Consider the following 14,406-nt stretch of genomic DNA (forward strand, 5'->3'; position numbering starts at 1 on the left):
CTCTCTTTACTCGATTAGGTTTGATAAACTCGCTCCTTTCTCATCCTCACAGAGAACGGGCCCTAGTTATAGAAGCGGCCCGGCATTCTGTCCTACGTTGAACGCGACCGATTCCGAGGAGATCCTGGTGTCTTCCGGCGTGAAGAAGGTGATACGAGTCAAAGTGCACATCATCGGGGTAAGTAACGCTAGTATCCATCTTTCTCGAGCGTGGAATCCCGTCTAATGCTGTCACATTAATTCCCTGGACGTTTTCTCGTGTCGTTAGCCGCCCTTTCACGACACACGGAGGGAAAGAAGGAGTCGTGTCGAGATTGGTCTCTGTCTAGAATGATTGACGCACTAACCTATGCGAAACATCTTTTCCAGCAATTCATCGTGCAGACTCGGTTCGTCTGTCAGTTCAACATAGAAGGCCGTGTGACGAGCGTGAACGCTCGACTGCTTGCGGACACGATTTACTGCGAGGAGACTGAATTTGTATACACATCCCGCGCGCCTAACATCACCGTGCCATTCGCTGTGATCTGGGGCGGTTCGAAGCCTCTGGACAACCCAAACAACATCCATCTGGTGGTATACCGGTGCCACGACATGGCAGACAACTGCGGAATATGCCTCACCCTGGCGACCAAGTACGACTGCGGATGGTGTCAAAATAAGGGCACATGCGAGGTGGAGGATAACTGCGAACGCAACACCGGCTCGTGGTTGAACAACACTCAGACTTGCCCGAACCCTGAGATACACTCGTTCGAGCCGGTCATGGGACCTTGGGAAGGTAACACGAACGTGACGATACGTGGCATCAACTTGGGCCAGACGTTCAAGGTAAGAGTACAACTGGCTTGGTGTGCACAGTAGGATTCAGTATAACGCGAGCACAAATGTTAAGAAACGATGACAAGATTAACTTCTTTTATTCGTAATGTTTCAAGCACTGGAACACGTACAGCGTGGAACGTGTCTTCCGAACTGTAGGGGTCTTACTTGGGTATAATACGAGTCTTATACCGGGAAGCGTCGATTTAATTTCAGTCATTTCTCGTTGAATCGTTTGAAAAATATTTACTCGCAACTGCGGATAGTGCTTTAGATGCGAATCGATAATGAGTGTTTTTAATATTTGTTAGTTTCGGTACGAAAAATGTGACACTTGGCTTATTTTAGGACATCTACAGTGGTGTGGTGGTCAGTGGATTACCCTGTCAGCCGTACGAAGAGCTCTACATGCGCACGAAACAAATTGTCTGTCGGGTAGACGGTCCAGGTGCGTCGCAAGGTAAAAGCGGACCTGTAATGGTGACGATCGAAGACTTCCGAGGCAAATCCAAGTACAACTACGAGTTCGTGGATCCTCAGATCCTCTCCATATCCCCAAGATATGGACCCGTGAGCGGAGGTACCACAGTAAGGATCACCGGCAAGTATATGAATGCTGGCAGTACTATCAAGGCATTCATCGATAAGCTACCGTGCTCTATAATTAGCACAGAGATGAACGAGGCTCTTTGCATGACTAGTGCCAGTGGTCATAAGAGAAATGGCACGGTGAAGATGTCGTTCGACGGTGCAATAAGAATGTACAGTGGATATTTCGAGTACGCGGATGATCCAACGATCGAGAGCGTGGAGAGCGGCGTGGCTGGCCAAATGAAAATGCCAAAGGGTATTCCAGCAGGCGGAATAAAAATCTCGGTAACCGGGAAGAACCTGGGCTACATTCAAAGTCCGCAGATGTACGTGTATTATGACGAGAAAATGTTCGTATCGCAGTGCGAAGTGCACAGTCAAGAGAGCATGGTTTGTAAGTCTCCGACGATCGAAGTTCCAGAACAGGTTACCTTAGACGCGGAAAAACCATTGATGCTGGAATACGGCTTCCGTATGGACAACGTGACGGGTGTGCAGAATCTGTCGCAACACGGATTCAACCATTTCCTGCTCTATCCGAATCCTATTTACGACGTATTCGACGAGGAGATCAAGTATTATAAGAGCGACTACTTGACCATCAACGGCCAACATCTGGATCGCGCCTGTCAGGAATCGGATGTGATAGTTCAAATAGGAAATTCCTTCTGCAATGTTACCTCGCTCTCAAGACAACAACTCACGTGTAGACCACCCCTGACGCAACCACCAGCTATCGACTCTGACGGTTTTCCAAACAAACAAGAACTACCCGAGGTGATCGTGATCGTGGGAGGCACACTTCGCTACAATATCGGGAAATTGAGCTACGCACTGCCAGCTGGTCTAAACGGACCACTATCGAAACCTGCTCTGATCGGAGTAATCGCCGCCATAGTGGTCATAGTGTTCGTGTTTATCGCCTTCCTTATCGCGTATCGTCGCAAATCCACCGAGAGCAACCGAGTGCTGAAGAACATGCAAGAACAAATGGACATTCTAGAACTTCGTGTCGCGGCTGAGTGTAAGGAAGCATTCGCTGAATTACAAACGGAAATGACTGACCTTACTGGCGACCTCACCAGCGGAGGTATACCATTCCTGGATTATCGAACATACGCCATGATGATATTGTTCCCGAGCGACGACAATAGCCCGGTACTGCAATGGGACCGACCGGAATTGGCACACAAAGAGAAAGGATTGCGTTTGTTTGGGCAATTGATACTGAACAAGACATTTTTGCTTCTCTTTGTAAGGACTCTCGAGAGCAATCGATACTTCTCAATGAGGGACAGAGTGAATGTAGCTAGTCTTATTATGGTTACGCTTCAGAGTAAAATGGAATATTGTACGGACATCTTGAAGACCCTCCTGGCAGAATTAATAGAAAAATGTACGGAAGGAAAGAGTCATCCGAAACTCTTCCTTAGACGGTAAGATTTCTATTTTCTTGAACGAGTATCTTCGTACTTCATTGTCGTTTAACGCTTATTACGAGTGTAAAATAATTTTAGAATAATATCCCAACATATTTTACGATGTCTCGTATGTATTTCAGAACGGAAAGCGTCGCTGAAAAGATGTTGTCAGCTTGGTTCACTTTCCTCCTGTACAAGTTTATGCGAGAATGTGCCGGAGAACCATTGTACGTACTATTTCGTGCAGTGAAACAACAAGTCGATAAGGGTCCTGTCGATGCCATTACGTCTGAAGCACGATATTCGTTATCCGAAGAGAAGCTAATCAGACAGTCCATTGACTTCAAACCAATGGTAAGGTTTATCCTTGCCCATATGCAGCAACCACCTCTCGAATCTTTTCGATTTCTTTTTCTATCTGCGTTGTTTCTTTATTATAATTATCTGAAATAAATTTCTAGACGGTCTGTGTATCTATATCTCAACAAACGGTCTTCGTCGGTGGTATGGATCCAAACACGGAGAACGTTCCAGTCAAGGTTCTCGACTGCGACACGATATCTCAAGTGAAAGAGAAGGCATTGGACACGATCTACAGAGCCACACCCTACAGTCAAAGACCGAGGAAAGATGATCTTGATCTTGGTAAGCTGCCAAAACTTCAAACCGAATAACATATATACGTATATAAATATGTGCATTCAATCTAACACGTGATTGTTGGAACAGAATGGCGAACTGGAGCCTCTGGTAGATTAATCCTCTATGATGAAGACTCAACGACAAAGACGGAAGGAGAATGGAAAAAACGAAATACGCTGAACCATTACAGGGTACCAGACGGAGCGTCGCTCAACTTGGTCTCCAAGCAGTCGTCGATTTACAATCTATCGATCCTCTCCGAGAAAACGGACAAATCGCACAAATATGAAACCCTGAACCTTAGTAAATTCAGTTCAGCCAGCCCTCCGCTCTCCCGTGCCACGTCACCGTTAAATCAGAATCACGATGGTGGTCTGAAATGTTGGCATCTCGTCAAACATCACGACTCCGACGCACGAAAAGAAGGAGACCGTGGAAACAAAATGGTGTCAGAGATCTATTTGACGAGGTTACTCGCCACGAAGGGTACTCTCCAAAAATTCGTCGATGACCTGTTCGAAACGATCTTTAGTATCGCCCATCGGGGATCGGCCCTTCCCCTTGCGATTAAATACATGTTTGACTTCATGGACGATCAAGCACTGCAACACGGCATATCCGATCCCGAAGTGGTTCACACATGGAAAAGCAACTCGCTTCCACTCAGGTTTTGGGTGAACCTTATCAAAAATCCCAACTTCATCTTTGATATACACAAGTCGAACATCGTGGACTCATGTCTGTCCGTCGTCGCGCAAACGTTCATGGACAGTTGTTCCACTTCAGATCATAGATTAGGTGTGTATTATCGAATGGTGTTATATTCGTTTGGATTTTAGACACGTTGGTGCAATTATACGTATCTCTTACTCGATGTTTTAGGTAAGGACTCGCCGAGTTCTAAACTGCTTTATGCAAAGGACATTCCAGTGTACAAAGAATGGGTAGAACGTTACTACGCAGATATCAAAGTGATGCCAGCCATATCCGATCAAGACATGAACGCCATGCTTGCCGAAGAATCTAGGGTACGATATTGTTCTCAATGATTAACGTTCCAGTCGATTTACGTCCGTTAACTTTCACATTTTCTTCACGTTTTATCTTTACAGTTGCATACGTCGGAGTTTAACACGAATTGTGCCCTGTACGAGCTGTATACGTACGCGGGTAAATACAACGAACAACTGATAGTTACTCTGGAGGAGGACGAGTTCTCGCAGAAACAGAGATTGGCGTACAAGCTCGAACAAGTACACAATATAATGGCGGCGGACAACCCCTGATGTACCATGAACTCTATGAAGCATATGACAAAGCCTGCCCGCCAAGAGTTACCCTGCTGAATACTCGATCGCAGTTAGGTACTCTTAATGAAGCACCAAGAGGACTGGCCTATGTTGTAATTGATCGTCTCAGGTTTCCGTGCAAGCCAGTTATCTCAGCTTAGTACGCGAATTATTAATACAAGAAGAAATTGCACAACGGACCGCTGAAATGTTCGAGCGAAAAAGTTTAAAATGTCTACGAGAACTAAAGTGTGTGTGTGTGACAAAGTCTTCTGAATTTGGTCGCTGGCTGGCAGGTGTGGCGATAATCACATGGCGCATTGTCACGCATAATTGTACATAAAATACCAAAATCACAATTAATTGTAATAGAATTATCGATGTGCACCCACACCCCCCGGCGACCACAGCTACATACAAATTGAAAACTGAAACACTTCGCGCGCTATGAAATCGTCGTGGTGACGATTCACGTGCCGCAACCGGCGGATAGGGTTTTAAAGCGAACGAAAATAATAGGACATTAGTGTTATAAGTGAGTGAACGAATCAGCCGATCGATCCGATAACCTGTAAACGTGTTTAAAACGGCCGATATTTGCCGCCACTATCGGGGATCGGCGATTTTTAACGAAGAAACATTTCCATCCACCGCTACTAGCTGAAATTTTTTTGAATTACGAACTGACGAATTTTAATAAATAAGATAATTAACGATTAACGATGATTAATTAAACAATATGGGTATATTATATATACATGGATGGTATGTCGTATGTATATGTGTACATATATACACTTTATACCGGCGCAAAAGTATGTGTGTATGTATATGCAGTATCCGAAAAATGAGCGCACGTACAGTATCGGCGCTAATGCCAAAATATTTCTCTCGTCACGGTTGATCATCGTTGTGCGAGAAAGCAGAGGTTAAACCAAGTACAGAACACAGATATCACATTAGCAATTCTTGTCCAAATTTGTAATCGTGAACTTTCATCGACGATTGCGCAGTTCGCCATACTGTACGTACGCTATGCATTACGCGTATTATTTATACTTACATGCATCCAAAACGAAAAAAAAAAAAAGGAAGAGGAAGGAGTCATCCGCGAAATCGGAGACAGACTGTGTATTAGTTGATAGATATTAATCTATGGACTATGGCCGCGCGCGAGGCCAGCTCGATGTGACGGTTGTGTTGAGTGTGCGTGCTTCCCCTCCTTGGTCTCCAGCTCATTGTTCCATTTTATCATTAATCGTTCATTCTCATCGTCGTGCATCCATCACCTGATGTTCACCCGATCATTGTCGCGCTATTCATGTTCATCAGAAAAATTCCCCATTATCCTCGTGTCATCATTACCTCTCTTTATATTACATGTAGTAAAGATGTCCACTATCGGCGCCTCTTCTACTCTTTCTCATCATTCCTAAAAAAATCACATTGTGCCACTCTCTCTTCTCCCTTGTAATGCTTCAACGCCTCCGTCGTCATGTTGTTGTCACTCTTAATTATTGTAATATATAATGAATAACGATCACTGTTGAGTATTGTCTGATTGTAATACATTGATATTGAATTGATATGAATTGATAATCATTAATTAAAGCGTAACATTAAACTCTGTGGATGTAGCCACATTGGTATGGGTGGGAGTTTAAGACAATTGATGCAGATGAGAATGGTCGGGAGCCGTTCGCGATAGACAGCACTCAAAAATCACTTTGTCCTAGAAACGTTTTACCTGCGCGCCATTTTCAATTGTGTCGAATCGATATTCGTTTTTATCTATATATACATATATAGAGAGAGAGGGATCAAAAAATGGTATCATGGTTTTCGAAAATCCTTTGCTAGGAATTTTCACAATCTATCGTTTCTTCCAAGTTAATCGTACGCACGGTTAACGTAACACTTTCACAAACGCACATCGAAACCCAATATGGCGTTTCGTCACGTGATAAGACTTTTCGAGACCGCGTAGGTTAGTTTCGATTATATATCGATACTATCGAAAAAAGAATTCATATCGCCGAAGGTGTTCGTACCGAAGCAACCTTCGATAGTTCTGTCGACGCGAGCGGCTAGTTGTGAATGTGTATTGTTCGTGTATGCGTGAGTGTGTCCCGTGCGTCAATTCAATGTGCAGTTGTCAGTGGAGAAAGTATTTATTGCTCAAAAAACATCGGAAGACCGTGTGTGGAAAGGTAAGGCAGCAGGGAAAGATGCGGAGTTGGTAGGCTACGGGAAAGGAACGGGGGAGGGGGAATGGATGGGTGCGTAAATTCAAGCGGTGAACGTACGTGAAACATGAAGAAGAAAAAAAATGGATCACAGACAGGGTACTCCGCCAAGTCGAGAAATACGGAAAAAAGCGATAGAAGCTCACGTCGTTCAGTCGCTGTATCATTTGCAAAAGATAACAAATACATAAATAAATAAAAATAACAAAAGACAAAGGACTCGCAGCGCCCTCCCCCGCGCACGCCGACTTCAAATGGTACTAATAAACCCAAAGTGCCTCTGGTAGATTTTTGGGCATAAGCTTGAGTAATAAAGACTACATAGCGTTTACTATAAAAGCACGACTACGACGCGATCGCTGATTGTAATAAAATGATGATAATAATAATTTAAAAAAAAAAAAGAAAGGAAAAGGGGAGGAGATAGGAAACAAAAGGGAAACTGAAAGAAACGAGTGGGAAGGAGAGAGCGAAAGAAAAGAGAAAGAGAGAGAGCGAGAGAGAGAGAGAGAAAGAAAGACAAATAGGAAGCGAGGGACGGGAGCGCGTGTAACGAACGTATACACGTGCGTGCTTATTGAAACACAAAAGAAATAATAAGAAAAAATAACCAACCCGAAAGGCGGGCGGAGTGCGGGCGTACCGGGTGTACGCGGTGCGTACGCTAATTACACGTTTAGATAGGTATACATATAGTCGGTAGCCTAGTCTCTATGTCAGTGTCTGCCCTGAGTGTCTTTCCCATGGTGTATCCCTATAAAATGCGTGTACCTTGAACTCCTGGCAAGCAGACGTGCAATTTCCCTAAAACGTTCAACTAACCTCCTTCTTCCCCGGTCATCTGCCCCGAAACGAAGGAGAACAACCCGCCTCTCCCTTCTACCAACGTCCTCCTGCGCCATCTTATCACCCCTTCCACCACCAATATCATCGTTATTATCATCAAATCCCCCTCCCTTCTTCGTAACGCGTTTAACTGTGCTCACACATCACGCGTCCTTCGCCACACTACCGATCGGCACGTTTTGCTAAGTAAATATTATTATTGTATCGATGGTTCCTCATTAATTATGGAATGTACGATCCCAATTTGTAAAATTCGAACTAAGTAAGGAGATGTGTATCGCCGTATCGTTCGTGCGTGGCTTGCTGCCCCGGCAGTCTACTACCGTGTGTGCTGAATCGTATTTGGAGAGAGAACGTACGCCTCGAATTGAATGCCTCTGTGGAAGGATGACCGTGTACGTATGAGCATACATTTAGGTCTTCTTATTTGCCCGGTCTCTGCTCGACGGTAAGTTCGATCTTACGTTATAAATGGTCTTGGTAAAAGGAGGGAGCGAGACCATTGCTAAAGAGGGAGATGACAAATAAAGGAGACTGAGAGTGACAGATCATTCGGATGAAAGGTTTGCATGAGTGTTTGTGGACTGTGCAAGACTGAGAGAGGCAGCGGTGGGAGCTTGCCAATCAATCCCGGGGTCGCTCCCTCGCCGCTCATTTTTACGTCATAAACATTAATTATGATTATACATACAAAACAAAAAAAAAAAAGATAATGCATCCAGCAACACGATTACATTACGTTTATAATAGTCATGTTCCTTTCCGATCAATAATTATTATTAATAAATCTATATCAACCTTGCTACATTATTTTGTACTTGTTTTTTTAATCTTAATATATTAGATAAAAAAAATATATATATATAAATAATGCCGTTTTTAAGTTATCCGATCTTTATTATTATTATTTTTGTATAAATGTGTGATTAATAGTACGGATAGTGTAATAATTTTGTATGTTTATTGAACCAAAAATAAATATTATTGATAAAGAATCATCGTAGGCTTGTGTTCAACTTTCCGTCTCTTTGTTTAACGGACTGGTGACGGTGTCGTTCGCATCTTCCACTTTCTCAGGAGATTCCGGTGTTCTCAGTGACCGTAGACTGCGTGGCCCAATAGTGCTCAATATAACGGGAAGAAGAAATAACCCATGCCAAAGGCCGAACAATATTACCAAGAGGAAAATTTTCAGGAACGCATGAAACACGTAACTTTCCGAGTATGCCATCATGGAAAGTGCAAGCAACGTCGAACCAGCACCATATGCAACCGCTGCACCTATATACCTTACTGCGATATGTGCCCTTTTTGTACGATCCTCACTGCCACTTACAGATGCAGCATTTATAAACGCGTGTGCAACGTGAGCAGCATAATCTACGCATAATCCGATGCCCAATTCCAAACCTAGAAAATAGTGATAAAACAGTGTTGTTGACTTTGTGCAATGGTAAAGTTTGCGTTAGATCGAGAAATTACGTACCGATACAAGATGCAATGTCTATCGTTAAACCCCAAAAGTGCATGAACCCACAAACGTTCAGGAGTGTTAGGAGTACGCAGAGAAAGATCCAGAAGCATGTTTGCAACTCGGCGATTAACAAACCTGTCATTCCCATGACACAAATCAAGGCCAACAAAACGTTACGCTGAACCTCTTGGGCAATCAGTTTGTCGGTGACCCACAAGCTGAATACCTCGCTCCAGACTGTAACAAAACCGTCAACACCGATGTCACGTGCCACCTGCTTGCTCTCGTCCATCGCCGGGATCCATTGATGGGGACCATAGAAATGTTTGAAGGTAAAATCCATAGTACTTAATAATATCGGTGGAGTATTTTCACCACATGTTAAATGTTTTTTGAAACGGAAATTCCGTTGATATTTACCGCCATTTCGACTGAATAAGAACTTGGATAAATAATTTTGAAATTCTGTGTCTTCTAGTATTTCATATCTTATATCTGTTAATTAAAATACTTAATTAATAAAGGTCGCTTCTTCAATTGTTACAATGTTAGGATATCGTCGAGAAGAGAATAGTATCGCTCACCTTTTTGAAAATATGCCAAGACAAATTTCCGAAAATCAACAGGCCAGGAATTTATAGTTTGTATGGTTGATAGATTCGCGAACGTTTCCGATAAGTTTATTAACTTTGGAATCTCGGCAGTGTAGTTGAATTCTCCCATAAGTATCATTGCTTCATAACCATGCTCAGGATATTCAGTGCGACGTACATTAATATATTTGCTTAGGTAATTGTGACTTGGTATGAACCAGGCTGGATCAAACCATTGTTGCAATTTCAATATACCCATAATTCCAGCTGATGCTGCAACTATTGTTATTAATACTATAATTATTTTGCCGGGTTTCGTTAGGATCACGTTTGAATACAATTTATTTATCAACTTGGCGGGAAGTTCTTCTTGTGGAGTGATAAATTTCTGTGTAAAGTTTTGATGAACGATGCAAGGCAGTATTGAATTTCTTTTATTTTCGATTCGTCGGGCATCGATGGAAAAAAAGGCAACGTAAAACGTGATTTGAAATAAAAATGTCAGTAGTACACCAAACGCCGCGTAAATACAGAATGATTGAAGAGATGGCAATATCTAGAAATACATGTAACATGTAACACTGTTTATATACCCTTTATTTGTATAATAAATTAAATATCAACTAAATCTTACTGTTGATGCACCGATAATAAAGGCAACAACGTCAGTAAGAGAAGTAATACTAATAGCTGAACCTGCGTGTCCTAACATTAAAGCTATTCTCTCTTCTAGCGGCTTATTTCGATTTAACTTGTGTGCATGTATTTCTTTCCAAGACGCCATTATTAAGAAATTATCGTCTACTCCGAGGGCCAATAACAAAAAAGGTAAAGAAGTATGTACAGGCCCGTATGAAATCCCAAGAACAGAACATACACTGATCGAAACTATAAAAGCACCACCCACGCACAAAAGACCGACAATCGTGAGATAAACCTACAGAAAATCGTAATCAACTTAAACCATTAAATTAATTCACATAAGAACAACATCAACAAAAACTTACCCTCCACCCTACCCAAGTATAATCCGAAAATATGACTAGAACGTAGAAAAACATCAAAATAAATCCTATTGATAATATACCAATATTTCCGAACATTGTTACGAATGTAACATCACCGAAGCTTCTACCAGCTTCGTACCAAATGGCTAACGTGTTATTTACATTTTTCTTATTATTTAACAATCTTGCATATTTGTGTAAAACATCTAAATACGATAGTTCCCACTGTAATACATCATCTGTTGCCTATAAGCAAAACAATGTTTTTATTTTAAACGTTATTGTTATAACATTTTTATAACACATGTAAAATATAAAACATATTTAGAAATATGTTTACAAAAAGTACATTTTAAACTATATTTTATATTTTGATTTTGTCCAGCATCAAAAATATATAAAATGTGTATATTTACAAAAAAAATTAACTGTTCTCCTAGACAAAGCATTTCACAGTTGATCTTGACAAAATCATTTTAAAAATAAAACAAGGCCCAAATCATATTAAAAGCATATGATACTTAATTTAAATATTACATACTATCTATTCATAAATAATATCTTTATGAGAAATTTTTAACCGCAAAATTATTTAATATATTTAAATCATGATTTAGGCCTTTCTATAAACTTACCTTACCCAATCAGCGGTTCCAATATCATTGCCAAAATTATCCATATCCACTTTTGAAAAGTTTACATTAACTGCCCATTGTGTTTTCACAGCACTAGCTGAGATAATTCTACCTTCTTTGTCTTTTATTATGCCACCCAATAATTCTGTAAAGTTTAGCGGGTGGCCCAAAGTGGGGCTAACTTTTGACTTATTTACATCCTTGATAATCTGTTCTTTAGACTTATGGCGAATTACATTGGTATCATACTCCCATATATCCAAAATACTGTTTAAAAGGCAAGCTTTCGGCAAGTTATTCACTATATTACAATAAAGTTCTGAATTAGCGTGAACTGCAGGTTCGAATTTAGTGTTATTCATTTGTATCTCTGGATCAATTTCAAAGAAATCATCAAACTGTTCGCTGCGTTTTGGTCTATGTACAATACCTGATATGACAGGTACTCTATTTGTTAAACAAAGAGAAATTAACTTTGGTTTTTGGGAAATTTTATAATATCTATAAAATAAAGTTTGCTCTATAACATGTACAGAAGAATGCTTACTTGAAACATACATCTGTCCATGCAATTTGATCAGAGGTTTGTATAGAAATAATTTCCTTCGTTATTTCATTCAACTGAAATAATTTGCATCAGTTAATACGTACATAACAAGCAAAGGGTACTTTTGTCTTAAAGAATTATAGAGATGAAAGTAAATACCACTGCAAGATTTTCCGGTTCTAATACATTGTCAGCTGTTATTATCATACTCTCCACTCTCAAACCGTGTTCGAAATGCTCAAACATCCATTCCGTGTCATGAACAAAGTCTGAATTCTGTGGAACCCATAATCTCACAGGGTTTTTCTCTTGATGAAAGAAACATAAACCAATAAGGGAAATTAACACTATCACGGTACTTCCAATGATCCATGACAAAGGTCGTCGAGCAATTCGTAATCCAAGCCTGAAGAAATACAATATCAAATTATGCGACTGCAAAGAATTCTCATGCTACATTGCAAAGACATTTTCAGACCTACCCATAGAAAAAGTGTTCTACTACTTCTGATAAACGCTGCGGTATACGTTGCAAAAAGCTTCGAAAAGTTCGCTTGCGAATGATTCTCTCTTCTATTTCCATTTTATGACGCTGAAACCGAATCACAGCACCATGGTTCTTCTTGTTTTCATGATTGAATTTTATGCGTGATTCGCATAAATCCCACTAAACGACATCAAAGCTAATAATTTTGTTTGTAATTCGAAACTATAATTTGTGACCTTAGTGACAGTTCACCGTAGTGATTGAAGGACAACGTACACCTAACCTCTAAATCTGACGTCCTATTAAGTACACGAACAGATATAGAAACGTGAAGAAGAACATGCAATCGAAGATAAACACTTCCATTTGAAGTAACTTATGCACGGAGCTTTTGTCTAGCTCTGCAAACAATCGACTGTCACTGTCCATTGCGAACCTTTTTAACTTATCGTTCGTTCCGGCGCATCAGATTACGTGCGGTAAACGCTTGCTCTGCAGCGCGCGTAACTATCGCCTAATATAAACTATGGTAAAAACGAACAATAGAATTTATCAGTGTTACGTTTCAGTATGTAACAAAACACGTATGTTTAAGAAAAAAATTAAATTAAAGATTTGTTACCGTCTTTATCTTCAAATACGCACTGTATTATTTTCACCTCGAAGAATGTGAACCAAGATCTCGAAATGATGGAACTCGTATACGAGTTTACATTTGTTTCCACGTTTTCGGTGCTTCAGAATTAATACCTACCGGTCCTGAATAAATTATCATCTTTAACACTTGGAAGAATGTATTTTATAAATATTCACTGAAAATAATATAAAATTTTCATTTTAAATTATTTCCCAAATAGCCGAAATTTGCCTAATATAATGACTGAAGTTATCTATGGTATTTGAAAATATTTAAACATTTTAAAGATGAAAACATATAATTGCGAAAGTGACATCATTCTACAAAAAGTCTGCAACGCAATGGCAATCGTAATTTACATATTGCCTCGATATTAATGACGAGTCACATCTTCGCAACTTCTATACGATATCATAAACGAGACAGAAAAAGACTTACCAGAAATCCAAAATGATGCACACTGAGATTGAGCACTTAAAGAATCACTTTATTCCTTGCCAGTTGATTCACGACCACTGACTTTGCTCAACGAATCCGAACAAGTCGCACTCAAAATTAACTTAATAACTGACTATTGACCTCAAAGACGTAACACAGCGAACACGTCGTAATCTATCGAGGTGAAATACTTATCAATTAAATTCAATGATAATGAAAGTATCGACGATGTTAGGTCTTGAATACATTCAGTCTCCATTTGAAACCCGGCTTGCCACCATCACTGCGCCTCTGTACAGATTAACATGTGCCGTACACTGTCTGCGAAACAACGAGTGCAATTAATTTCTTTTGCGGTTTCTTTCATGTCTAATTATGAATTGGGAATTAGAAGGGTACTCGAGTTATGCTTGTCGAAGCCCAGCGTGTCTACGTTCATCTGGTCAATGAGTTGAGATAACAGTTTCCATATTCATTCCATAGACAGCATTCCGGCTTATCGATTGTTGATTCTCGCATTGAAAAATAACACGGATAGCGCTACAACTGGTCAAGAGCACGAAATTGATAGTTGCAACGATACATAATGAACGTTTAATGGTCAGATTGTCGGAAAAATAAGAGATTCATTCCTTAGACGAGCGTTGTGTAATGTAAACCTCGTACGGATACTTTACGAGGTTTTATCGCGTATTTACTTGAAGCATGTTGTTTCTTTCGTGGAAAACGAA

General features: G+C 40.5%; 2 protein-coding genes across 2 annotated transcripts in view; one reads left to right on the plus strand and one right to left on the minus strand.

Moving 5' to 3' along the window:
* The window catches only part of PlexA (plexin A), a 317,233-nt gene extending 309,811 nt beyond the window's left edge, over positions 1-7,422 (plus strand). Inside the window, exons 5-12 of the mRNA XM_017898009.1 lie at positions 53-178; positions 370-831; positions 1,171-2,849; positions 2,975-3,188; positions 3,296-3,479; positions 3,564-4,274; positions 4,359-4,504; positions 4,589-7,422. Coding sequence (XP_017753498.1) covers positions 53-178; positions 370-831; positions 1,171-2,849; positions 2,975-3,188; positions 3,296-3,479; positions 3,564-4,274; positions 4,359-4,504; positions 4,589-4,762 — 3,696 coding nt within the window. The 3' untranslated portion in view covers positions 4,763-7,422. The remainder of the gene's footprint in view (positions 1-52; positions 179-369; positions 832-1,170; positions 2,850-2,974; positions 3,189-3,295; positions 3,480-3,563; positions 4,275-4,358; positions 4,505-4,588) is intronic.
* A 1,361-nt stretch (positions 7,423-8,783) lies between these two features.
* On the minus strand, positions 8,784-13,124 carry LOC108546104 (Niemann-Pick C1 protein). The gene is made up of 9 exons (XM_017898035.1): positions 12,596-13,124; positions 12,273-12,519; positions 12,114-12,187; positions 11,572-12,013; positions 10,932-11,177; positions 10,559-10,861; positions 9,916-10,480; positions 9,344-9,826; positions 8,784-9,267 (listed from the first exon to the last, which is right to left on the minus strand). The coding sequence occupies exons 1-9, from the start codon at positions 12,694-12,696 to the stop codon at positions 8,870-8,872; spliced, it is 2,859 nt and encodes a 952-aa protein (XP_017753524.1). The 5' UTR covers positions 12,697-13,124; the 3' UTR covers positions 8,784-8,869.
* Positions 13,125-14,406: the final 1,282 nt, after the last annotated feature.

Source organism: Eufriesea mexicana, unplaced genomic scaffold (assembly GCF_001483705.2).
Source record: "Eufriesea mexicana isolate 0111107269 unplaced genomic scaffold, ASM148370v2 scaffold605, whole genome shotgun sequence".
Taxonomy (NCBI): domain Eukaryota; kingdom Metazoa; phylum Arthropoda; class Insecta; order Hymenoptera; family Apidae; genus Eufriesea; species Eufriesea mexicana.

What these genes read in the sequence shown, in the direction of transcription:
- LOC108546104 (XM_017898035.1), bottom strand. Translation starts at nt 12,696, where the DNA reads ATGGAAATAGAAGAGAGAATCATTCGCAAGCGAACTTTTCGAAGCTTT. An exon ending in TGGACAGATGTATGTTTCAA is followed by an intron (nt 12,014 to 12,113) that starts GTAAGCATTCTT and finishes TTTAACAAATAG; the next exon opens with AGTACCTGTCATATCAGGTA. An exon ending in ATACTTGGGTAGGGTGGAGG is followed by an intron (nt 10,862 to 10,931) that starts GTAAGTTTTTGT and finishes GATTTTCTGTAG; the next exon opens with GTTTATCTCACGATTGTCGG.